At 33.3% G+C, this 27,514-nt stretch overlaps 1 protein-coding gene across 4 annotated transcripts in view; it reads left to right on the forward strand.

The window, feature by feature from the left end:
* Window positions 1–27,245, forward strand: part of LOC149414330 (uncharacterized) — a 103,906-nt gene extending 76,661 nt beyond the window's left edge. Inside the window, exons 10-16 of one of the 4 annotated variants that reach the window (XR_016304073.1) lie at window positions 563–727; window positions 2,055–2,180; window positions 3,486–3,588; window positions 11,387–11,521; window positions 12,192–12,314; window positions 17,734–17,823; window positions 22,766–22,896. Coding sequence is in view for 2 of the 4 variants with exons in the window: in XM_089643979.1 (XP_089500105.1) it covers window positions 563–727; window positions 2,055–2,180; window positions 3,486–3,588; window positions 11,387–11,521; window positions 12,192–12,314; window positions 22,766–24,044 (1,931 nt within the window). In the remaining 2 variants the exon portion in view is untranslated. Of the gene's footprint in view, window positions 1–562; window positions 728–2,054; window positions 2,181–3,485; window positions 3,589–11,386; window positions 11,522–12,191; window positions 12,315–17,733; window positions 17,824–22,755 lie in introns of all 4 variants that reach the window. The other 3 variants (XR_016304072.1, XM_089643980.1, XM_089643979.1) reach the window with 3 other exon arrangements.
* Window positions 27,246–27,514: the final 269 nt, after the last annotated feature.

Raw genomic sequence — 27,514 nt, forward strand, 5'->3', positions numbered from 1 at the left:
AAGTTAGGATGCATAATAACGCATTATGCCACACGCGCTTGATTTAAATGAGTTATTTAAATAAATCACTTTATTTTACACAATTACAGCTTCTTCTTCGGGATTTTTCATTGTAGTGCATGTGTCACAATTTTCTCAGTCCTCAGCCAAACCTTTCACCCAACATAGATAGGGTTGGAATTTGTTACATCATAAGAACGGATCGTCTATTGTGTTCAACAGCTTGGCTGTGGAATAATTTGCCGACCAATGTATTTCCTCTCTCCTACAAGACAAAATCGAGACCATGGTTCATTTGTTCCTTTCCTCGAAAAGACTCCCTAGACGGCATTCCCATAGTTGGCATAGCTCCGAGGGAAATTATTTCCCTCGGGGCCTTAAGAGTTAATAAAAAAATATATATTTAAAAATCAAAAGCGTTTTTCTTGCTCATTGAACTCGCTTTCGATCTGCAAGACACAGAGAAATTGTTGTTCGTTTCAAAGTATCCTTATATTAGAACTGTTCTTCTAGATATATCAGACTTCTGCATCACAATGTTTAACCTTTATGTTATTTCTAGAGCGCTTGACGGAAGAATCAGAGAAGCGCGTCAAGGAACTAGAGAGTGCACTCAGCTCTCAAGCCTGCTCGGCGCGAGCCACCCTAGAGTTGGTCAGGGGACAATTACAAGCAGAGCACGCGGACACCCTACAGAGGATGAAAGAGCAGCATCGCAAAGATATGGGTAACTATCTCTCTTCAAGATACACAAGTTAATAACTAATGAAGAGAAAATTTCTAGACACTGACTCCTGTCTGAGGAGACAGGTCAATGAAACTGATTATCTACAGGGTGCATTTTATGTTCCAGGTCGATTTTGTTTGGCCGCCATTTTGATTTGGATGACATTTGTCAGTTGGCATTTGACAGTCGTAGAGAGTGGTCGATAACATTTATTATGGAGCATCTAACGCCGCAAGAGCGTGTTGAAATTATTAAAACATTTTATTTAAATAATAATTGTTCAATTGTGAACGCGAAAAATATTGCGTGACTTACCGAATGAAAAGTGGTGATATCAACTGGGCCCCAAGATCCCCTGATTTGACCCCTTCCGATTTCTTCCGGTGATGGTACTTGAAGGAAAAGGTGTACACCAATAAACCAACCACAACGTCGATGTTTAAGGACAACATTCGAAACGAAATTGCTGAAATAATGCCAGAAGTCTGTGAAAATGTGTTTAAAAGAGCTTGCTTTTGCACCACGGCCAAAGGCAGCCACATCACATTGAAGGACATCATATTCCAAATATATTGTTAAAGACCATATAATCAATCAATAAATTGTAAATCTATAAAATTGTATTTCATTTAAAAGTTATAAAAAAAACATCGACTTGGAACATAAAACGCACCTGTATTGGCTTTACCTATATTTTTAAAGAACTTAGACGCATGGACAAAGATAAATTCAAATTTGTCTATATTGCCTTAGCCAAATCTTGACTTTCTTATTTCTTGCAGTGCTGGAGATCCTGTCTAAAGTCTAATATAGAGCCAACAAAGTATTGCTGACAAATTGATTCTTAATGTTGTGTACAAAAAAATATGTTATTCATCCAACCTACTTGGGGATAAGGAACGTAATGTTATGTGTATAAAACAGCTGTATATCACTCAACTACTTTTGCAGATTTTTTATAAATTTGCAGAAAGAAAACAACAAAACTAGAATTGAATAAACACTATTGGATCTTTTGTTCAAAAAAACTATTTATATCAGGCTCTAAGTATGTTTAATATTCTTTTAGATTATATTAATTATTCCACTTCTTTGTTAGTTTTAAAAAGTTGTTAAGATTTTTGTGTTAACAGAGGATTGCAATAATTTTTTGCATCCTTGTCTTTCTTTAAATAATAAGATTTTGTGTAAGCTAGATTTGCTGAAATCTGAGAGTCACCCTAGTTGTTTTTATGCTTGCTTTGTTTCTTTTTTGAAATAATGATTGGTAGGATTTGTAAAAAAAACATATTGATTTTTTCATTGTTTGTGTCGTGTTGTGTTGCAGAAAAGCAATGGGAGTTGTTCGAGACAGACAAAGAGCAGTGCCTGGAGAGGATGAAGTCAGAATGCATGATGGAGGGAGAAGAAGAAAGAGAGAAGAGAGACAAACAACTCCTGAGAAACATAGATGGTAAGTCTAATTTAATAAATATTTCGGTGAAAAGGCTTTCTGACTGAAGTGAAGGGGTAAAAATTTTAACGGGCAAATTAGGTACCTACTCTCTTCGTACTGGAACGGGATTATTAAATAAATGCAAAATTTTAACGATGAACTCTATTAGTATTTTGGGTATAATCGATTTGCAAGTATTAGACGTACAATAAATAGTTAATACAGTGTAATAATAAACTGTAAAAAACCACTCTATGGGTTCACTAAGGAAACAAGTTACACCTGTATCATTCGTCCCAAAGGAAAGTAGTGTAGTTCACTTAACCCTTTAACCAAAGGGGTTTTAACGTGTATATTCATCCTCAGGGGTTAGCTGATCTCCGAAGCAGACAATTAATGAAGTGTCTTTTGGATCAGACCTGCCAGAGGTTGATAAAGTAACTTAACTTTCTAGCGCAAAACATGACTTTTTATCGATCATCACAGCTGTGACATCTCTTCCAGGGATCAAACTGTAAGCCAGAACAGCGCGGTGGAGTAAAAATAACCAATAGAATCCTTCACTCTAATTAGTAAGATAAGAAGCGAAGCGTGAATGAGAAAGTATTTTATCTAAAAACTAATCAATATACGCTCGGAATGGTTTGTTATACTAAGAATTGTGGTTAGAATTCCAGAATTTACAGGGCATTGAAAGGCTATAACCAAACATTTAGTCCAAGAATGCCCGCTTCATTTATTTATTTATTTTTATTTTTATTGTGAAAAACAGTTTACATATATAACCAATTACATTCCACAATTTGTAGTTAATAGCTCAAGTATAATAACATTAATTATATAATATAATAGGTCCATTAATAATGACAGGTGCTAAAGAATACCATTATTTCGCTCTTGAAATGATTGAGATTCGATTGAAAAATGTCAATTTCGGAAGAAAGGTTTAATAGTGAGGTCATTCTCCCCAGAGGCATGATCATTGGTAGGTAGGTCCTGCCTCTAGGAAAAATAAACAGCCTGTGTTGCCTCGCTTTGGTGAAGTTATCGGGGACATAAAGTGACAATTTTTTCAGAACATCAGGATTGCAAATCTGCCAGTTTAACAGCTTGTGTGCTACTAATGCCATTGCAATTTTTCTCCTACCTTTCGTGTATTTATACCTCCTACCTTTCATGTATGTATTCTACCTTTCATATGCTTTTACAGATTAATGGTAAAAATTATACAGCATTGCAAAAAGCAAAATCATTTCACCTGAGTTCACCAATCTAATCAGAGAATATGGAAAAGATAAACTAATTTGTGAAATTAATTTTCAGATCTCAAACATGAACTAGCCACCAGAGAGGGGGACACCAGTCACCTGCGAGTAGAAGCCAGAAAAGCAAACGACGCGCGCATGTCTGCTGAGAGACGCCTCAGGTCAGAACACCAGAGCACGGTTTTGGCCCTTATACTTATATTCCTCTTTCAGGCCTATCTGAATCTAACTTAGATAAAAAGAACTGGCTTAAATAAGTCTAACACAGGACCTTAGGGATATCTGAGCCTAATTTAGAACAGGGTCTTTGAATCAGAACTATTTTTAACAGTGATTCAGGCTTATCTAAGTCCATTTTAGATCAAGGCACTTGAATCGATGATTCAGACCTGTCTAAGTCTAACTAAGATAAAGACCCTTTAATTATTTGTCCAGGATTATCTGAGTCTTACTTAGAGCAAGGAGATCTGGACCTACTTTAACAGTGATTCAGACTTATCTAAGTCCATCTTAGATCAAGGCACTTGAATCGCTGATTCAGACCTGTCTAAGTCTAACTAAGATAAAGACCCTTTAATTATTTGTCCAGGATTATCTGAGTCTTACTTAGAGCAAGGAGATCTGGACCTACTTTAACAGTGATTCAGACTTATCTAAGTCCATCTTAGATCAAGGCACTTGAATCGCTGATTCAGACCTGTCTAAGTCTAACTAAGATAAAGACCCTTTAATTATTTGTTCAGGATTATCCGAGTCTTACTTAAATCAAGGTGATCTGGACCTACTTTAACAGTGATTCAGGCTTATCTAATTCAAACTTAGATTAAGACATTTGAATCGTTGATAGAGGCGTATCTTAGACTAACTTAGATAAATATCCTTGAATTTTCTAAGCCTTGCTTATATCAATACGTTTGTATCATTAATCTTAGCTTCTTTTAGTCTGTCTAAATAGGAGATCTTATGTAAATCAAGACTTAGTTTATTTCTGCCTCATTTATTTTCTTTAGGTTGTCAGCCCATCTCATCAGAAATCATTTCACAAATCATATCGTTTCATCATCACATATTGTTGGTCGATGATCGTTTCGCTTTAATCACATCATATCACCACGCTCCATCAGTTGAACGTTTTATCGTCATTTCACCATCACAAAATATAATAAATATCATGTCATTTCATAAAAACATTATTTAAATTATAACATTTTGGCTTCTCTCATGATTATAACATATCAACATAACAGTTTATTCCATCAAATAATTTGTTAAATCATTCTAAAATCATTTTGAAACCACTTCTGTGTTTTAGTGTTGCATGTTGCACGGGTTTATTGATGAAGTCTTCCTTCAGTTCGTTGCAATATTTCAGATCTGTATTCATGTCGTTATTATTCTTGCCTCTGAAGTGTAGTCATATCCAAGCGAACTTTTCAAATTTTCAAAACTAATTTAGTACTTACTTGAACAACAGCGCGATCTTAGTCAGAATATTTTGTAACGCATGATGGGGACAAGCGATGAATAAAATGTGAGATATAAGAAAACGGAAAAAGTTTTAAATGGGTTGCGGGAACCAACGACGCTATTTAAGGGTTAAGACCGTAGACATCTAAATATATAGAATAGCCCATCAGGAAAACGGGATCAAACCAAGTTCCCAGAAGCAGCGAGGCGATTTAACTGTCTCCCTTTCTGTAATTTATCAATAAATGAATCTGACAGTGTACAGGCAACTCGCATAGTAATATCATTATTTTGTCCGCTAAAATAAAATCTGCTTGCGAATTACTAGTTAATGGCGCACAAATTGTTGGCTGCGTAAAAAATTTAACTAAAAATTCAAAATTGAAACAAAAGTTAGGGCTTGTTTCCGAAATTAAATATTTTACTACTCTATTTAGTTAGACACTTCTTATAACTTACCCAACTCACATTCTTAGCGTAGCTACGTAACCTGATTTAAATGAGGTTTGGTTAAAAATGAACATTCAGATACAGCGCAGAAAAATTCTGTAATCAACTTCGCTACAAGCCGTTATTTAGCGAACTTTAATTTCGTCACGTTATTTCAAAGTGAGCTCTTCGGCAGTCAAATTATGACTTATGTCATAGTTTATTCAAAACATTCTCAACCCTTCTGGTGCCAAAAATATGGTCACAAGGTTTGCCTCCAGCTTGTAATAAAATGATATCCAGTTTGCGTGTTAGGGCAAGTCTAACGATTGGTAACTCCTTGGCCTCACACAACCAATGAAATTGATTTCGTTTTGAAGACGGTCTCAAAATTACGGACGCATTTCTATGAGTTTGTTTGCACAAACGGGATTGTTGGAAGATGATTAGCATGAATTGAATATATCAGATCAGCATGCAATAGATAGAAAAAATCTTTAAATTGCTGAAGATACTGAATAAGATATAATTCGTCTAGCTGGCCCCTGGCTGCCGGCATGGGCCTCCTGGGCGTGGGGGCATGGGCGGCCAGTGGAGCCCCCGCCCCAGCCCTACTGCTGGCCCTGGCCCTACTTGTGCTGCTCCTCTGGCCTGATAGTCGCCACCTGGCTGAGGATAGGCCTCTCATGGCTATCATGCCGCATAAGACATACATGCATTAGGAACAATCAGCCAACTTTCATTAGAAATTAGTTTACCTAGCACTGAAAAGATAAACGGATGTTTAGCAATATTAAACCTCAGCTAATACTGCATCTTATGTAGACGAAGTCAATGTGAATGCGTTTGCGACGCGATTTGAAGAGATATAAAGCAAAGCGACAAAGCTGTCCTACTTGCCCATCGCCCGCTTTCTCAAATTTCAATAACCTATTTCCGTTAAAGATTAATGTACTAAGTTAATAAATGTCAAAACGTGTTATAATTTTTAAAATATCTAGTATAAAATATCTCAGACTTGTGATGTCCCGAAAGAAACCATTCATCTGTTCTGAATGCAATTACTAATGTTATTCAAATTGACCCTAGTAATAAATTAAATCTTTGCGATTCTTTCAAGGATAAAGAAACCACCCTGTCACTTCGAATGCAATCAAAAATGTTCTCAAAATTTGTTTTGACAGCATCGCCATTCCATTGTAAGAATATTATGTACTAAATACACAATTTGAATGTCCTGAAACGGGAATCCTTCCCAGTTGGACAGACAAAGGTTCATTTTGTTTTGTATTGTTTGTAATTTATATATATAAAAATACATACCCAAGAGGTAATAAACTGTTCATTTCCCGCCGCGTTCACTTACGAATGAATTGATCACACCGAACCAAAGAGTATGGATTAGTTCCATGCACCGAACCGTACCGCACCGCGTGTCACGTAGGACATTTCCAAGTGTCGCTGACCAATGGATATATTACACATCGACTTCGACTACGTAAGACGCAGCATAATTCTTCGTTCGTTTCACGCAAATTTAAATGTAACATTGACATTAAATGGTCAATCAGCGCGCTTTGATTTAGTGACATTTGAAAGGTCTCTATTGAACGCTGATTTCAGATCTATTTCAGCTTTTGGACTATTTTTGATCAACAGAAAAGCACTACTATCATGTTGTGATGCTTGTCAGCTTATCACAATTTAATGGAAAGCTTAAATCGACGTATTACGTGGACCTTTTTAAATGTAAAAAAAATTGCGCTGATTCACCACATGATGACAATGTTACATTTGAATATTTGTTCGACACCCCAACCTTATTATTGTTTAGTCAGGTACCTACCTTCATAATGATTTTGTCAGCTTTTCGATTAGGTAAAAAAAATCGTAATCTTTCTCTGTTGCATGATTTTTGTGTGATTTAGTAATATATCGTTTTGGATACCAATATTTCCATAGCTGGTGTAACAAGTAATTTACTGTCTAACTAAGTACTTACTCCTGCATTTAAACCTTCATAATATCAGAGCCGTGACAAAAGAGTGAAACCAGTCAGTAACTCCGGACGCGATATCTAAGGCTGGAAATATGTAATATGTAGGTAAATCAATGAAGAGCTGTAGTGCTACGCGCTGCGTACTAGGCCCTACAGTCCAGCTCGTCAATGCAACGTCGTCGGCCAACCGATGATATGCGTGGCAGTATTTCCAGTGTAAGCCATTAGGATTAGGACGTCTCCAATAAATAATATTATATCCTGAGGCTGATTATTTTGGGGAGAGTAAGAAGAAAAGAAAGAGAAAGGTTGGGAAATTATAAATTTTTCAAATAAATAAATACTCGTCCCGGCTTTGTAAGTTTGTATCGCATTTTTAAAGCATTTTGCATGTTTGTTCTCATAACTTTTTTAACAACACACAAAATCACAATTTCTTATAATTTTGTAATTCATCAGCAAAATCAGAATTTTTTCAAAATTTCACCAGCAAAATCAGAATGTTTTCAAAATTTCATCAGCAAAATCAGAATTTTTTTCAAAATTTCATCCCATTACATTTTCACGCACCGCCATCACAATTCCATTATTCGGATTACTATTTAATAATAATTTTTGTTTTATATATTTTTCATATGTTATATTGGTTGAAATATCTTAACATAGGTACATAAAATATTTAAAAGGCAACTATTTCCCCTTTTAGCACAAAATAACAACTTTGCGTAGAATCGAAAAAAAAAGGTTTGAAAAATAAACATTTCCGTTTTTTGTTTCATTGCATTTTTGGTACTAAGAGTACAATACATAAAATATACTGAATTTTTAACGTAATGGATGTGATAATCTACCTAATTTAAATATATTTTCGCAAATAAATATTTAATCAATATTTTCATAAATTATTTGAATTAACGCCATCTATGAACGCGTAGGTTATAACGTACGTTACGTTTACCCTTAGGTTATAGTTTCCTAAGAAAGCGGCGCTGTTGTTTAGCGGAAGATGACCTCACTAAAAAGTTATCTATATGCACTTTTATAAATACAAACTAGATGGCGTTGGTTTCCTAGATAGCGTTGATTGTGAGCGGAACGTCAAATAGCGGTGCCGCCATTTGCGTGGCGGTCGTCATGACAAACAGTTTTGGAACATTTTTTTTATCGTTTTTTTCCTCTTAAGGCGAAGCTTAGTGCCAAATCACTATTTTGATTAATCTTTATAACGAATTGGTGTACATTATGAAAACCAAAAAATATGCTTTAGTTAAATTGAAGGTTTTTCTATCGCTTCGCTTAAATAGAAAATAAGTAAATAAAAAATTACTCAATAAAAAAATATAAATGCAAACTACTACAAAAAATATTTTTTCAATAGAAATGTATGAACGCGTAAAGGAAACAACTTTAAAAAAATACAGTTTAATAGCTAAGATTATCTGTGACAGTTTCACTTGATTAACTTTTTTGCTTTATTATAAAATTAAGTAAAAACCAGTTTTTTGCTTGAAATCGAACGTTTCTAGACTCCGTTTGTCAAGCGATTTTAATGACTATTACCTACGATATAAGGTATACAAAGATATACACATTTTTGGCTTGTAGTTTCCTCTTAAAGAAACGATGGAGAGAACATGGGTATATAAAATAAATGTGTGCATTTGTCCATTCTCCATCGCAGTACGTCAGATTAACTTGAAATGTCGGGTAGCTAGCACCGTCGATCGATAAAGGTTTTATCAATAATGTCGATAACTTGTCGTCGTTCCCAAGCACGACTGCAGATGACCGAATATGACCTTGTCTTGTTACGCCCGCCACATCACGATTTTCACGGCTTATATATCTATAACAACACCGCTTTCTTCAGAAACCATAGCCCGTTACAGTAAAAAGAATCAATTATTTATTCGCGTTAAAGTCTGCGGTGACAGGTACTATCTCTCAAATACTGTTATATCTCAAATATTACTTGAAAGGTTCCTTTTAAACGCTGATTGTTTGTCTGTTTCAGCTTTTGATTAAATTGTGATCAACTGAAAAGTATAAAAAAATTACCAAATTGTCAAAAATGTTCAAAAACTGAAACAGACTTGAAGCTGTCGGGTAATTTTATAAACATGTTATATACCCCAAATTAGATCAATCAAATGTCAACTCTTTTTGATGTTTTGAAAGAGTAAACTCATAAAGTGTAGGAAAACTTTACAATGAGTAACTTTAAAGACAGATTAAGGTCAGTTGGGGGAAGTGCGTCTACGGGGTATGTGCATCTATAGGGTTTTTTGATAAAACTAAGAATGTATACATACTACGTATATGTTGGGAAGTAAAAGCTTCATATATGCACGCATAGATGGCAGTGCATAGAGCTTGCGTGGAAGTCCGCAAGATGGAACCAGTGACCAGTAGTCGCCAGGGCCAGTGGGAAGGATCTCAGAGAAACTTACTGTTTCAGATTACAATTAGCCAGCTACTAGTTAGGTCGACTATCGAGTCACCTTTATAATACGCGGAGTATAAATACATCCCTGATTAATCTAAAAGAACCACTTATTTATTAACTCCTTCCAAGACGAGTTGGAGACGTGTTTGTACAAACACAGCACTATATAATAAACCCGTCACCGTTTATTAGTGCTAGGTGATTCTTACTTCCCGAAATAGTAAGAACCTACGCATTTGCTTGTTTTTAATTATATCGAAAACTGGAAAATCTGTCGTTGTTTGACCCTGGTCTATTGGACAGACCTACGGTCGAATTTTCCCTATCAGGCCTAGAAAATTGATGTTTCCGTGTTGCTTATTTTAATTATTCCTGATGAACGTATTACTAAAATCTCAAATGTTTCTCGACGAATACCTATAGAAGTTACTTATTCATCGTCTAAAAAAAATCTGGTGCTTACCGCTAATTTTATACTTCAAAAACGTTTTATAAAATTTTCAAACCATTTTACATGAAATATTTTAATGAAAAGATACTGTTTTTATTAAATATAAATAACTCACATCGGTACGTATCGGTTCAAAATATATATTATCGTTACAAATTCTCCGGAAATAATTAAAATGTTAGCCTCGAGCAAACCCGCGTTATTAAAGTCTTGCGTCGTCGTAATAATATTTCGTTATAAACCATTTATTTTTGGAAAGCACACCGAATTTATAATTGAATCCAACTCATTAATTTTTTATGCCGCACTTTCCCGACTGACCTCACCGTGTTTATACTTAAAATATGTCGATGTTTGATGAAGAATGTTGGTATGTCTTTTGAATTAACTTTAATTAACTTGTGTTTTCTCCCTTTCCCCATGCTTTTGCTGTTGCTGCTCGACTCACCATTGGAAAATGGACCCCCATGGCCTATTTGTTGCTGTCTTTGGTGTAATGTGTCAATGGAAAACTCCAAACTCTGGAATATCCGTCGTTTTCCCTCGCAAATGTGACGTTTTCCCTTTTTGGATTGTGAACATGTGTTTAATTATAAATCCTCGCTATTAAATCTAAAAATAAACCAATAATATTAAATAATAATACACATTTACAACATTGCAACAACGAAAAATGATTAAATATTGTGAAACTTGTGCTACGATTGAAAATTGTTATGTTGGAACTGTGAACTCGCTCGCTTTTGTCTATGGAAATTGTGTTACAATGAAAACTTTTTGAAATAAATATTTGATATTCTATTACAACAACAACATCATTACAAACACACAAACAACTTAACACTAACGGAATACTAAACGTTTTTACTGACGAAATCAAATGTTGGAACTTTGTTATTGCGAATCTTGTGAATATATGTATAAAATGTTGATGTACTGAACACACCACTAAAAATAAACATACATGTTGGAACATCGAATAAATTAACTGAAATGTTGATTTCTTCTACTGAACACACCATAAACAATAAACGCGCATGTTGGAACTTTGAATAAATTATAAAATAATGTGTGGTTATGTTGTGAATGTTGCGCGCGGCTTGTGTATTGATGTTGGTTGAACTGGACTACTGGACTGTGGACTATTGGATCATTTAACAACCACAGTGAGGCTCAGGCGGCCCTTGTAGTTCGTGAGACGGCCGTGCGAGCCGAAGCCGCCAGACAGGCCGAGGCAGAAAAGAGAGAAGCCAGGGAAACAATCGACCACCTCACCAAGAAGTGCGCCTGCTTATCCAACCTGTGAGTAGTTTACTAAGGGGATATTTCACCATCCTCTCGATAGCTTATCCAAAGGATAACGTATACTTTCGATTTATTTATTTATAAAGTCCGAGTTCACTATTCTGTATTCGAACCCATTAGTTGTGGCTATATATATGGTATGTTAGCCAAGTTTTCTACCTATTGCGAGTTATTTGTTTATTTATCAATATACGTTATTCTGTTGATAAGCTATCAAGAGGATGGCGAAATACCTCCTAATAGTTATTACCTCTTACCCCTTAAGTTAATACTGCAGATATACTAAAAACATTAACAGATGTTTGCAAAACAGGTTGTAAAAAATGTAATAGTGTTCATGCTCGTTCGGTTGTTGCGTTATTACATCTCTGAACAAACTGTACAAACTTTGAAGACAGAAAATGCCACAAACATTCTTTGATTTCTTTCCCAGAATTGAATATTTGAATTCAATTATCTCAGAAAGCCAAAATTGCATTTTTGAGTTAATTATTAATACCCAAAATTGTAAATTTAATCATGAAAGGTAATATTGACTTCGTTAATTAAATGTATGTTTTAGTGGTATTTATTTTTGTAAATGACTTTAAGCCCTTGAAATCGTAACTATTTAACAGTAATGCATTGTAATTGAGGATATAGTTTAATCAATCTCCCGCAATTCCAGCTTCGAGGACATGAGAACCCGCTGGAACCAGGCCCCCGGCGAGGCAGCCCAGCTGCGACGCGCTCTGCAAGATGAGAAGGCCCGCGCACAGGCCCTTCGCCGACAGCTCGACGCGCTCTCACGGTAGGCCCCCACGCTGCCTTGAACCACGACAGTCGCTTTCCGTCACGCTACCGCACACATACCCGCTACCCACCTCAAGCAGACTGACCCTGCTGTGCCTCACTGCACTGTGTGCTTGACCTCATCATGCCTCATCATCATGGTTCAATCATACATAATATAATATCGCAACAATGATCTTTTGTACATAAAACTGTATTTACCAGGGGCGGTCGTCGTTGAGATGCTTAGTAAACAACTGCAGGGATCAACGTTTATCTTTTGTACATTAAACAATATTTAGTATGGAGCGGTAAGACATTCTGAGAGGTACAAAGTTACGTGTCTTGTGTTTATTATTAGATATATGGGTAAAACTAACTCGACATATTGACAACTAAGCTGAATCGATACGACAAAGCAGTATTTGTTGGTATATCAGTATCGTTAGCATTCCCAGCTCTGATTCATATATTGATAATTATGTTATTTGGTTTTACGCCCAGTCGGGCTATTACATGGATTTAACAGAATATTGATTAAAAATAAATAAATAATAATGATTTTTTTCCTCCGCTGCTCATCTCACTAGAAAATTCCTGTGTCGAGATAAGCAGCTTTACAATAATATTCGATCAAACAAGTTATTCAAATAACACATACACAGATGGATCACATCAAATATGGGGCTCCTAAGGTGATTCTTGACAGAAACCACGACATGGGCAATCCAAAATCACCACTCTATTATTTTTTTACCATCTTCATGAATAGATTCAACGAACCTGTAGTTTTTTTTATATTTTGACCAAACATATAATAAAGCGACGGCACTTTATAATAAAACTCCTTTGTCCAAAGGATATTCTGGTATTCACCGGCTAATACATTAAAGAAAACCCCAATCTAGTGCTGCGCACTTTTTGTGATCTTTTTGCAGTATAAATGTTGTTGATAAATTTACATAGAGCCAGATTTACAGATAGGATCAATGTCAGTTTAAAAATGCCCTAAACATTGACAGATTTAATCTATCACATTGACAGTTTTTTGTTGTTTTGAAACGTCAAATAGAACTGAGTTTGTTTTGAAAAACTGATTGATGGAAATATTGTAGCCACTTGTCGAATGTTTTTGGAAACTCCGTTCATTTAAAATAAGACACAAGAACATCTTAACAAGCTTAACTAGAGAGAAATAGACCACGACAAGCTCGGCAGTTTTAAGCTTTAGGTCGATGTCAATAATTGAGTCTTGCCGATCCTGCCGGGCGTTCCAGGAAATTTCAACTTAACACCGATAACGTTAATAAAAAAAATCTTTATCGTGCAAAGGTGTTGACAATTTTAAAGGCATCAAATTGTGATTGCGTACACAGTTATTTTACATATAACTTACTTCTCCAATCATTGCTGGTAATATAAGTGTGTTAGAATCACGGAAGTTTTGGCTTGCTAGATTCGAAGCATACAGCATTGATTCAAAGTATATCGCAGAAAAATTTAACTTCAGTTTACACTCAGAAATAAATGAAGGCATAACATTTAAATGGTTTAAGATTTTAAGCTTAAAGCGTTTTTGAGTGGCGAAGCAGTACCCACTTTCAAAGCTTTCATAGACTGACCACCCCTGGTATAAACTACATAAAATCTCAACTTTTGGATATTACATGTAAAAATAGATCAGAAAACTAATACTTTTTGCTGTCACTTCGCTGTGTGCTTGAGTTACTATCATGCATTTCATGCATCATTCATTGGTAAGCTGATCATTTGTACATTTAAAAATTATTGTATTATCACAGGAAAGCAATTCTAGTGTAACAACAACTATTTACGAGCAAACTCTTTATAATTACTTAATCCATCTCGTATTAATTAACCCTTTTTCTGCATCGTTCTATATTATACCTTCATGAGCAAATATGTGGCTTATCTATTTGTTTTCTGGGAAATTCGGGGACAAACGTTTGTATTTTAAAAATCCAATATGAATCAATTTATCAAAAAAAAATATAGTTTTACTAGGCAGTAAGACTGTTTACTAAGTTTTTTTAGAAAACACACTGTGTATTAAACATATCGTCGTGTTTTACTTGAAAACAATGTAATAGTCTTGGGTCTTCGGAAAAATTTAGGCTTTCTGAAAACTTTCAATGAGACATTGCTTTATTTTACTTTTTTCTATGATATAAACTAAATCTTCCATATTTTTCCCAATTTTTCAATAATTTTATCATTCACATGCAAATGATAAATAAAATAGGACTTAGAACTGTTCCTTGGGGAATTCCACAATCTCATAGTATGGGTTCGCTCAATCGATTATGTTTTTTACGAGTCGTTGATAGAGATAACTTATTCCTAAATTTCATCTTTTATTTTGAAATGGGTCCAATGGTTTAAATAAGATTCTGATTTTCTGAAGATACTAAGATCTATCCCGCTGTTTTTGTTGTTGTCTATTAATAGTAGTGTTACTTTCCTGTGACATTTTTTACAATATAACACCATATTCAGTAAGTACAGATGAAATTGTATCAGAAGACTTAATTTTAGGGTATCTTTTAAATTTATTTTTGTTTTTTATTGAATTGATTTCTCGCTGGTTCCTTTTATGGAGACCTGCACAGAAAAGTTTGTACGTTTTTACTATCGTTGACATTTTTACACGTCTTCAGATTTGATTTCACCTTTACTAAAAATATATTAAAATTTGTTTCGACTTCAAAAAAAGTCGTTGCATGTTTTTTAAAAGTAAGCACAAATATACATAATATTGAAAATATTATTAATTATTATAGATTGATTATGATTTAACTTAATAAAGACACAATGATAGCATTTATAATAGGTATTTAATAAAACGATGTTTAAATAAAGAGCGATGATTACTTTTAATTTATTTAAGCATTTTTTAACTTTAAAAAGTGTGAAAAGTATGTTGTAAAAAACAAATATTAATTGTAAATAGTTCATACTTTATTAAGGGTTTTAACAAATAACTCGTTGCAGGATCATTTTCACAATCAAAATGTTGTATCAACATAACATTATAATTATAATAAAATATTTCTTAAGTTATTTTATCATAATTAAATAACTTTAAAAATATTTTATTATTATTATGTATATCCACAAGAGTGTTTGCTACAAGTGAAAAAAAAAACAAAAATATGTTTTACCTGTTTTTTTTATTCTTTTCAAAATAGGTTCCATTAATTGAATTAAGGATAATCAACAAGCTTATATTAAAAATAAGTATGGATGAGAATGATTCAAAGGATGTGTGTCAGGACACGTGATATGTGGAGCGGTGTCCTATCTGCCTATCCTTTTGGAGACAAGGTGTGACGGTGTGTTTATGTGTGTAAATTTCAATCATCAGAAAAACATTAACTAATAAAAATCATTTCTTATTCGCATAATTTTTTCTATTAAAATGCTAAGGCTTGCTTTTCTATGTAAAACAATGAACTATTCTGCTTTGAATCATGATGTATAAACTGTTTTTTGTGTGTGCTAACGAAATCATGCTGTATAATGTATAACCAGAATTATTATTGTAAATATCTTTTTAATTATTATTATCAAACCAAAATCATTTAAGGATGTTATATATAGATATACATTATCATTGTTAAGTATTCATTTGTTTGTTTTGTAAATTACTTAATTGTGTGTTAATACACTATGCTATTATTAAATTATTTATGTAAATACTTAATTATTTATCAGTAACTTTGAAAGAACTTCTGTGAATGTTATTTATGTAATAATATGACTATTTTGTTCATAAACTAAATGTTATATTATACTCTTGGCTATGATGTACAAGAAATTATGTTTAAATATTATCAAAAATAAAAAATATTTTCCATTTTATTTTTTGCCTGTCAACAGTCATTTACCAAAATAACTCATAAATTGAGCACGAATTTTACAAATTCATAAAGATTACTGTAAAAAATTTTAAGCATCAATTCTCACACACAAATCAACGAATCAATTATATCACAAACAACATCTGGGCATGTGGGCATGGATTCTGCACAATTTAAAAACAATTCATGGCAATACTTTCACAATAATTATATAATCAAATTAAGCATTTAAACCTGTTGAAATAATACTTAAAAGCACTTGCTAAAGGTTGCTTCGCTATCCTAAAATAATGAATCAGCGTACAATATCAATTCAGTTCTGAAAAGCAACGGAACATTTCTTAATAGTTGCACTCATAACATTTAAGTGGTATTCCATATAATTTTACTGCTTAACTTTAAATTTCAGGCAAACACACTTTCACTATGTAAATATATGAGGACTTACATTATTTGCTTAATTTTTTCTTTGAAGTTCATAAATAATGTATACAATGTGACGGGGCTTATCTGACAGACTTCAGCGAGCGATTCTTGAGCATTTTCAGTAAAAAAATATAATACTTCAATAATTGGTATTAGCGGGCCAAATTGACGAGATTGAGATATTTTGGACATATTACTTACCAAACTGATATCTCAAATCTCAAACCAGGAGATCTAGCATTGGCAATCAATAAAGCCCTACGTCGTATTTATGATATTATCTAAATTCGTCATTCATGGTCAGTTAGCGATATTTGAGAGCACGATCAACGATTCAAAACAAAATTTCGAACGGCCGATAGACAAATTTTAGCTTATTGAACGGAGTTTAACTGCCGAAGCTCTTAGAATTGAAAGAAATCGTATACACGGCGAGTTGAATCCGCTCATGCCAATGACGCTACTACATTGGTTCTGACTTGAAATTTCTCATGTTACAAGTTGTGAATAAAGACCTTATTAACTAATTAACTCTCCTTTTTAGTGCCAATGCATATTTAGGTTAGTATTTCAATTCAACATTGACCGTTTATTAATATTTTTATGTAGCTGTATGACTTTTAACATTTCAGAATGTCAATTCATAGACAATACCTCCAGTGCTGCCAGCGTATATCGATTTATTATTTATTGCATTATCAATTTCTTAATTTTCGTATAGATCCGATATTGTAAAGTTATCGATTTCACCGTGCTAGACCCCTGGAGAAAATCATAGTCACTGGCAAAATGTTTGGCTGGATGCATTGAAGTGATGTCCTTAAAGTCAGTGTCCTTGGCTCTACGTGCAGTATCGCGAGGAGTAGAGGACCCTCGTTCATCAGGGTTATTGGAGTGGAGGATACGATCCTCTCCAATAACGAAACGATTCTAGAATCGCTTGTTAAAGTCTGCCGGGTGCGTCTTATTGCACAGTGTATAAATAACTTCTTTCCATTTATATTTTCTTTCTTCCAATGTCTGATAGCTCATCCTGTTTTGTGTTGTGGTTCAGCCAATACGTGTCAAAGATCTGGCCGTGTTACGCCTACTAATCTAATAATTGTATGCTTTTATAATCTCGAACGGCAGACCGTTTGAACCCCAGAAGTTTCGCCTGTAGCGCGACTCCACACCATAGATCTGATAATCGAGAGAAACATACTACTAGTGACATTATATGTAAGTAATCAGCAAACGCTTGCTTCTTTGGCCAGCTTTGGTATCTTTTTCCGTGTCGCATTCGCAGTTCATCAGAAATCATATTGTAGAACATAAAAAATCATGTTGCGCATATTGTAGAAGACATGAAATAATGATTCATACATTTCATAGAATATCAGATATCGTGTTGCGGAATGTAAAACAATCATAATATTATATAACAAAATAAATCATGTTGTACATGTCGTAGAACAAAATAAATCATGTTGTACATTTCGTAAAGCAAAAGAAATCGTGTTGTACATATCGTAGAACATAAGAAAACATGTTTTTACATAACGTAGAATCTAAGAAACAACATTGTACATATTGCAGAGCAAAATAAATCATATTGTACATATTGTTAATCTAATATATCGTGTTTCCGGTATTAGAAAATATCAGAAATCATGCTATGCCAACATATTGTAGAACATATTAAATCGAGTCGTTCATTATTGTAAAACATATTAAATCGTGTCGTACATATTGTAGAAAATATTTAATTGTGTCGTTCAGATTGTACAACACATTAAACCATATCGATCATATTGTAATACATATTAAATCGTGTCGTTAATATTGTAGAAAAACTTAAATCATGTCATTCATAAAATAGTAAAACATATTAAATCATGTCGTTCATATAGTAAAACATATTAAATCATGCCGTTAATATTGTAGAACATATTAAATCGTTTCGTATATATATTGAATCGTGCCATACGTATGGAATCGTTCCGTTCGTTAATTTTGTCGAACATATTAAACCATGTCGTTCATATTGTAAAACTTATTTAATCGTGTCGTTCATATTGTAGAATATAAGAAATCTTTTTGTACACGTTGTAAAATGCCAACAATAATTTGTGTACAATCTATTTGTCGTCTGCTTCATTTAATCAATTATTTCCATTCACTGCATTGTGTTCTATAAAACTGTTTCTTCATTTTATCACTATCGTTATAATAGTACATACAGGGTTTTCCAATAAGAGGTGTTATTTTGATATTCAATCGTAAAAGATCAATGTTTGCGTTGCTTGTGTGGCACTTAGTACCGTCTTGTTAAAAGTAAACGTTTTCCAGATCAATACCATCCAAATCCGGCCATAAAAAATCATTAATTATCTCTCCATAGCGCAATCCATTCACCGTAACTGTTGCTCCAGCCTCATTTTCAAAAAAGTAAGGTCCAATGACTTCGCCGGACCATAAACCGCACCAAACAGTCACACGTTGAAGATAGAGAAGATTTTCAACAATAACTGTTGGGTTTTCCGAGCCCCAGATGCGATAATTTTGCTTGTTAACGAAGACACCGAGGTGGAAATGGGCCTCATCACTCAAGATGATTTGCATTTGATTCACTCAAGTGAATTTTAATAATTTCAATGCGTTGTTGAAACGTGTATCGTTCCATTTTTATTAATGGCGTAGTTTCTACTTGTCAAATGTCAAAAAATGACAGCTTCAAAAGTAACGTCTACTGAAATAGCGGGCTATTCAAAATAACACCTCTTATTGGAAAACCCTGTATTACATATAATTACTGTCGTTATCTTTCAACCAAATCTTTCTGAAATTTTTTGTTTTTTTCGTGCTCGTCTTCCCACTCTTAAATTTACGCAATTTAAGGATTAAAAAATTACATTTATTATTAGTAAATTCACTTTTGGTGGAAATCGATGTCTTTAGCCAAAGTATTGTATCTCCATAAATCATTATTTCGAGATGAATGGTTTGATTTTTGTGAAGTCGTTATTCCATTCAACATCACATCTTTTCTAAATCTAAACTCGACTCCAATATTCCATATAATTTTAAAATTTGCCAATTTAAGCCCCCGCATAACCAATTTATAACAAGTTTCTCGTTAACTCTTTAAGTTTTTAAGTTCTAAAAAAGATATGTGTTATTTTTGAAGATAATATCTATACAATTGTTATGCCGAAACGTTAATTATATGAAAGAAAAAAAATCGCTTAGTAAGCTTCAAAAATTATTAAAAACACGTTTTGTTCTGTTATTTATTATGTTAAAAGCAAGAAAAAATTTACAGTGTATCTTTAAATACAACTCAAACATTTGTGGAGAGATTTTTGCTCTTGTTCAAACGAGTCGTATTTTATTAAGTATTTTATTGTGCCCTGCCTTTCTAGGGTGTCAAATTCTTCTACCATTGACTTTATCATCACATTTTTACATTATACCCACACTTCTTTTTCTTCGTCAATTCGTTCTAAGTATTCAACAAATCAAACCCTTTCTAAATCTTGTCTATTACACGTATAGTGATTGGTTTTTGGAGTATTATGCCGTGTCGTGCTGCCTCCTTCTTTAGCCAACGTTTCGGAAAGCATTACAGTGACCATCATCAGAGCAGATGTGTGCCTGATGATGGGCATAATACCCCAAAAACAAGTCACTATAATACTTTTGGCCGTGTAAATCTCAAATCATTACCATTACACTTACTTCCTTACATCAATCAGTCTTGCATTATCTCCACATTTATAATGCGAGCCGGCAATGTCTTACCACACATACGCCTCAGGGATCTCATTTCCACAGCATTCAATTAACTTTTCGAAAATTCACGTATACTAAATTACTTTTAGAGTTTGTTTTAAGTTTTATGTTGAAATTGGGATGTTACAAAAAAAGTGTTTTTCAAAAATCATTCAACCTTTTAAATAAATGTGATTAAAATACTATGTAAATAATTTAATTAAATTTATTATTTTTTTCTTTTCTAATATGTATTTTTAACCAATTTTCATTTTTGGAACTCATCGTGTGTTATAAATATGTTTGTAAAAAAATTTGAACTAATTTCATGTGCTCAACGCATGCTTTTTTCGTGTTAAAACAAACAAAAAGTCCTAACTATAAACGGTGTCTGGAAACTCGTTGTATAAGCGGAAAACTGGAGAATCATATAGAGTACCATTTTTTCGATCACATCATTTCATTTTTTTTTTTGTAATTTCCCATTTTTTCGGCAACTAAGGGGTTTAAAAAACTTTTGGAGTTGGCTAGACTCTTCGACGCATTGTATAAGACAGTAAAAACCCACTAGGGACCGATTTTTGCAAATTAAACCTAAAAAAATCCAACTTCCAAAAAAGAAAACGAAAGATCAAATCAAAAAAAGTTGTCAAATGTGATGTAAATTCACAATTTTCCCGGTTTTTCTACGATTTACCAGACACCGTGTACATATACAAGGTGTCCGGGAGTAAAATGTACTTATACTTATGAAAAAGACAAACTTTTTTTTTCGAAATTTCAACATTTTAAGTAAGTTTACAGGTATATCTGTTGAAATATTTCTATGGACAAATAAATTTTCTTCTATGGAAAAGATTTTTTAATTTGAAAATAAAAACAATGGAATTTATATATTTTTTTTTACTTTTACCATCATGCTGAATCAGCTCTCGCGGTTTTTGCACTAACCCCGGACACCCTGTATATATAAATGTTGGAAAAGGGTGTTATATTTTTGGCTAAACGTTGCGGTATTGATTAAAAAAAAAATAAGCGTTTATAAATTATTACAAGTAAAGGAATTTTTTTTAGTCTGGCACACACAGTACCTTCTACGCAATAATTTAAAAATATAATATACCTATTTGTCATTTACAACATTTTTAAAAATTTTAATATTTCTAAAGCACGACAGAAAACCACCGCGCTTTGTGAATGTAACGTTGTAACGTTGCCGTTGAGTATGAACTTGCATTACTTTCGTATGCTATCACATAACTCTGTCTCTTTCTCGTAAAGAAAACTTTACGTACACAATGCGTTGGTAACAGGTAGTTGCCGAGTTGTCCAAGGCGTCGGGTTACCATTCTGGTGTCGCTGGTTCTATCCTCCATCATTGCACAAGCAAACATTTCCCCTCTACAATTATGATTGTAGGAGAAATTCAAACAATCCCAAATTATTCGTATGTTTCTTATCTTCTGTGGATTAATAAAACAATATTAAAATTTCCTCTGAAATCATAAGATTTGTAAGTAGGTACTTAAATACCTAATATTTTATGAAACTTTTTAAAATTTCAAATAAGAAATTACACAATTTATCCAAAGAAACGTCACTATCTCAATGACAATGAGACAGATAGTAACGAGCAAGCCATCTAGTCAAAGTAAGGCATGCTTGAATAATAAATTGGATGCAGCAGATTTTTTTAAACCTAAAACGGAACGTACAAACTAATATTAAAGAACTTCGCTAGCTCAGTCAATAATTATTACTGTTGTCTTTCGTGTTTTACTAAAAAAATTACCTTTACACTGTGCAGAGAAACTCTTCTAATTGTTAATTAATTACAGCAAAACAACTTCAGCAGCAATAAACATAATTACATAATCATTTTTCAAAGGAGAATGTATGAAACTTGGGACCACTTATGGTAAACTTTTAAATGAAAATACAAAGCGTGGTGTTCTCCCTTTCTAACACTGTTTAAATCATTTTACCTCAGCGTAATATAAAATGAGACAGCATGATTTTTACGAGTCTAAAAGATTCTAGAGTTACTTTTTGTCCTTTTTAAACTGTATTTTCAACGTCTATTTTCCATTTTATAACCTTGCTTTCTAGACAATTTAACTCCGAACCAAGGAAAATACTCCAAACAGACAGATATCTGAGATAAGCTGTAATCAGGGCCGGACCTATGTGGGCGATATTGGAGCAGTCCGCTCCTGACAAGGAACAAGGAACTAAAATACTTATCGGTTCATGTCATGTATAAAAATATGTTATTTCTACTGAGGGGTGGGCCCAAAAGTTTCAATTCTCCTTTATTTAATCTTCATATTTCTTACAAATATTGTATCACTCGTTATCCTTTTTCACATCCAAGTTATCACGGGGTAAAATTTTCTTGAGTGTTCAAAAGGGTTCGCGACGGTGACAGCGCTCAGGCCGGGATCATGTGGAGGAGAAAATCTTACGACGCCATGAGCAGAGAGGGAGAGGAGGCCAGCCAAGGTGTCAAGAAAGTTGTCAGCTCGAGTTCCCCGTGTCAGCAAGCCGTTAAACCTGGTCCCACATCTCAGCAAGCTGTCAATGAAGGTTCTACGTCTCAGCAACCCGTAAAACATGTTTCCACGTCTCAACAAGCTGTCAAACCAAGTACCACATTTCAACAAGCTGTAAATCATGGTTCCACACCTCAGCAAGCTGATAAACAAGGCTTTACACCTCAACAAGCTGTTAAACCAAGTACCACATTTCAACAAGCTGTAAAACATGGTTCCACACATCAACAAGCTGATAAACAAGGCTTTACACCTCAACAAGCTGTTAAACCGAGTACCACATTTCAACAAGCTATAAAAAATGGTTCCATACCTCAACAAGCTGTCAAACCAAGTACCACATTTCAACAAGCTGTAAAACATGGTTCCACACCTCAACAAGCTGATAAACAAGGCTTTACACCTCAACAAGCTGTTAAACCAAGTACTACATTTCAACAAGCTATAAAACATGGTTCCATACCACAACAAGCTGACAAACCAAGTATTACATTTCAACAAGCTGTAAAACACGGTTCCACACCTCAACAAGGTTCTACACCTCAACAAGTTGTCAAACAAGGTTCTGAATGTCGGCAAAATGTTAAACAAGAAATTACAGAAGTCAAACCGCACCTCACAGAAAACAAACAATGTCCTAGTGACAGCAAAACACCTAAAATAGAAATAAAACCACTGCCACCAAAGAATAGATGGCTTAGTCAAACCCTTGCAAAAGTAGAGCCTAAACAAAATGATAAAGATGTCGTTAGCGATAATAATGTGGCTGGTAAATGGCAAAATAAAGTAGATGAATGTCAACAAAAATCTGATGCGTATCAAATGAAACCAATTTCTCAAGTAAAATCTAACATCTGGCAAAGACGACTAGATGAAAGTCAAACAAAAGCTAAAACAGTCGATCTTGTCAACAAATCCCCTATTTCCAATGTTGAAAATGTTAATATTGATGAAAATAAGGAAGTTGAATGTAAGAGCGGTTCTTTGAATGATTTCTGGAGTAAGATGGGCAGGAAAAAGGTTACAAAGATCCCTAAAAGGGTCGTCAGTCCTCCCAGAGCACCAGTGGATATACCTCAGGTCACAGTACCAGTTAGAATCAGGCAATTCAATGATAACAGACGCAAGAAACTGTAATTCAAAACCAAATTGAGTCATTATGGAGATGGATTTTGGGGGTATTATGCCATTTCGGACAGCATTACAGTATCCATGATAAGAGCATCATCGTCTGCCCTGATGATGGACACTTTAGGATGTCCGAAACGTTGGCTAAATGAGTAGGAAGCGCAACATGGCATATATATTCCGAAAATCAATCCCACCATAGCCATGAAAATCTCAAAATATAACCATATTCAGTCATATTTATATTTAAAACACTTCCGAGAAATTGACGAGCAGCATTTTTAAATTGAACGATTCCCGTTACGCTACGATTTTCGACCTGTTTAAGCTTTTGGTCAAATTATGCTGATGTCAAGCATAAGAGTCGTGTCAATATGGTTTTTGTTACACGCTGATTCTTGGTTCATTTTAGTTTTTAATGAAATTATGTTCAGCTGTCAAACATTAGATTCTTGTCGTTATGCTTGTGTTACACGATGATTCTCGGTTCATTTCAGTATTAATCAAATTACGATGAAAGGGTCTTGTTGTAATGCTATTCAGTTGATTACGATTTGATCAAAAGCTGAAACGGGTCAAAAAAATCGCAGTTTAATAGGCACCATTCATAATGACATCATAAACTAACTTACTGAATTGTAACAGTTAAATCTTTGTTACTAAAAGGTACATCATTTTACAATACAACATTAAATTATTTCTATTCTGACAGTACTGTGGGATTATATCTCAATCAATACTATCTGAACTTTATAGGGATGTTTAACCTCATTCTAAAGTTGACAATATCAATTCAAGCTTATTTGAAATACAACAAAAGAATACCAAATTTAATATGATAAGAAGATATTGTAGTATATTTTATGACGGCAGTTTTATAAATTACCATGCCCATAGCTATTTAATACACCATTACACAAATATTAAATGAACACCATTCAAATCTTGCCCTAATACAATATACTAATACACATACATTACAGACTTACATACTATAACATAGGTTATTAGCTTATACACTTCAACCAGAACTTATATATTATGTAACTTACATTTGAAAATCATCAGAAATATACGATTATTCATTATTTATCAAACAAAACAAAACATGAAACAGAAAAATAAAAAAAGGTAAAGGTCTCAACTGAGAATTGAACCCAGGAGGGACAACAAAATCGGATATGTTTATCTGAGACGTTATCTAGGTTACAAACCAATACTTTTTGTAATCATTCAAAACGATAGCTGCCAACATTATGGGAAAACTATAATAATTAGCTTCCAATGGATGAGTGGTTAGAGGCATTGTCCCGGTAATACAGAAATCCTGAGCTTGATTCCCAGTTAAGACCGTTAACTTTTTATGTTTTTGTATCTTGTTCTGTTTCATCATTTGCCTACATAGATTTATTAGTATTATCTTCTTTAAAGTTATATGTGTTTGCACCATTTATTTATAAGTAGCAGACATTTTAAAACACAAACATTATATAGAATTTATCTATGAAGTACCTATTTGCATTATTTGTTCGTTTGATTGAAATCTTAAATCTGCAAAAGTTCTTCATCGATTGCTTTAAAATTTTGATACAACATTGCATTCGAATACGCGTGTGTTTTTATAAACCTATATTATACAGGTAAAAACATGCTATTTTGAAAAACAGTTCCATCTGTTGGATGTAACAGCAATTTCATTTTCTCTATCTGACAGATTGAGCTACAGCTAGTGTATAGTAAGATTAATAAATTAAACATTTTGAGCAAAAAATTATATTGTATTACTAATTGAGTTAGCAGTAATTATATATGTTATCAGATATCTATTTTCTAGTCAAAACTCATTACTTACGTATTTTATAACCTAAGAAATTATATAATTTTTGCTATTTTTAACTGTTAAGAACTGATCTACATAAGAATGTAAATTAATACATAATTTAATTTTTCTTAAAGAAAGAAAAATGCTTTGTTGTATTAATATTATTATTTTGTATTGTATTAATTCATGTTTTCCTGTAAAATTATTGTTTTAACTTTAATACTTACTTACTTACATTGAATTCTATGTCCTTGTAGTTTTATAATACAAGTTTTGTCATTATTTTTGTACATATAATATTTATTAATTCAACACAATTTTTGTTGAATTTCTTTCTGCTTGTGAACCATGGTATTAATAATATCAAATCGTTGTTGTTTTTTTCCGCTTCAACATAGGCAGGCAGGTACGGATGTTCATCTCTAGTAGAGTTTTATCAATAAGTGACATGCATTAATTAACTTGTTCTAACTTAAAACAGTTGCAAGAATTGTAAATTACATTATTTTAAGGTAATGCGTTGAAAAACCTGTGTTATTTTGTGTTTACGCTATCATCCTTGTGTTTAAAATCAAAATCCTATGTTTATTTGAGGTTATGCAATCAAAAACCAATGTTTATTTGAGGTTAAACAATCAAAACCTGTTTATAATATGAATACGAATTCGAAAAACTATTTGCTTTGAGGTAATCATTTTTTTATTCTGTATGAAAACCTAGTTCGGTTATTTGAGGTTAGATATGCATATCAGAATATATACATACAGTTGATATTTACTACGCATTCAAAAATCTATGATTATTTGAGTATATGCAAATAATAATCCTACTTAACTCCTGTTGTGATGGAACAGAAAAACTATGTTTAATTGAGGTTATGCATTAACAAAGTACTTTATTATGGAGAATAAAATTAATTCTTAATTCAAATACCTTTGTATTATGTCTCGAAATTGTCTTAAATTATAGATAGAATTAAAACCAGTTAAACTATGAATCTATGTTAATTTGAGATTATTCAGTTACATCTATCATATTATTATACCATCTGAAACATATGATAATTTAAAATAATGCAATAAATCTGTTCTTTATAACTCTAATGAAATTAAATGAATATTTATTTTGATGTTAAACACATAAAAACCTATGTTTATTGAGGTTATGCAATTAAAAACTATGTATCTTTGAGGATAGCTTTTTGAATGAGATGGATATATAAAACTCATCATATTTTCTGTTGTATCGAATGAGACAGCTATATAATCTGTGTTTTTTGCTTGTGATAAAAATAACTTCTTTTACTGTTGCATTATATATAATTTTTTATACCAAAGATGTTTTTTACACCGTGTCCTCCATTTTCAATAAACCAATTTTGAAAACTATTTAAGCGCTTTTTTTAATTTAGTATCGCCCTGGTAATGTAATGGCATTGGTATTTGGTGATCAGATCTGAATAGCCAGGTACTTCCCCATTTTTCTCTCCCCATGTCCTTCCCTCCCCACTACCTTTAGCCTCACAATAAACCCCAATTTGGGTACGCCATAGTCTCACTGATTCCAACTGTGGGTCGGTCGTGATCGACGTGTAAAATAACATCACAAACCACCAAAGACCACTTTTAAAATTTTTTATTTAATAATGACCATAAAT

Source organism: Hesperophylax consimilis, chromosome 20 (genome assembly GCF_061612785.1).
Source record: "Hesperophylax consimilis isolate HC1 chromosome 20, BYU_Hcon_1.0, whole genome shotgun sequence".
NCBI lineage: Eukaryota > Metazoa > Arthropoda > Insecta > Trichoptera > Limnephilidae > Hesperophylax > Hesperophylax consimilis.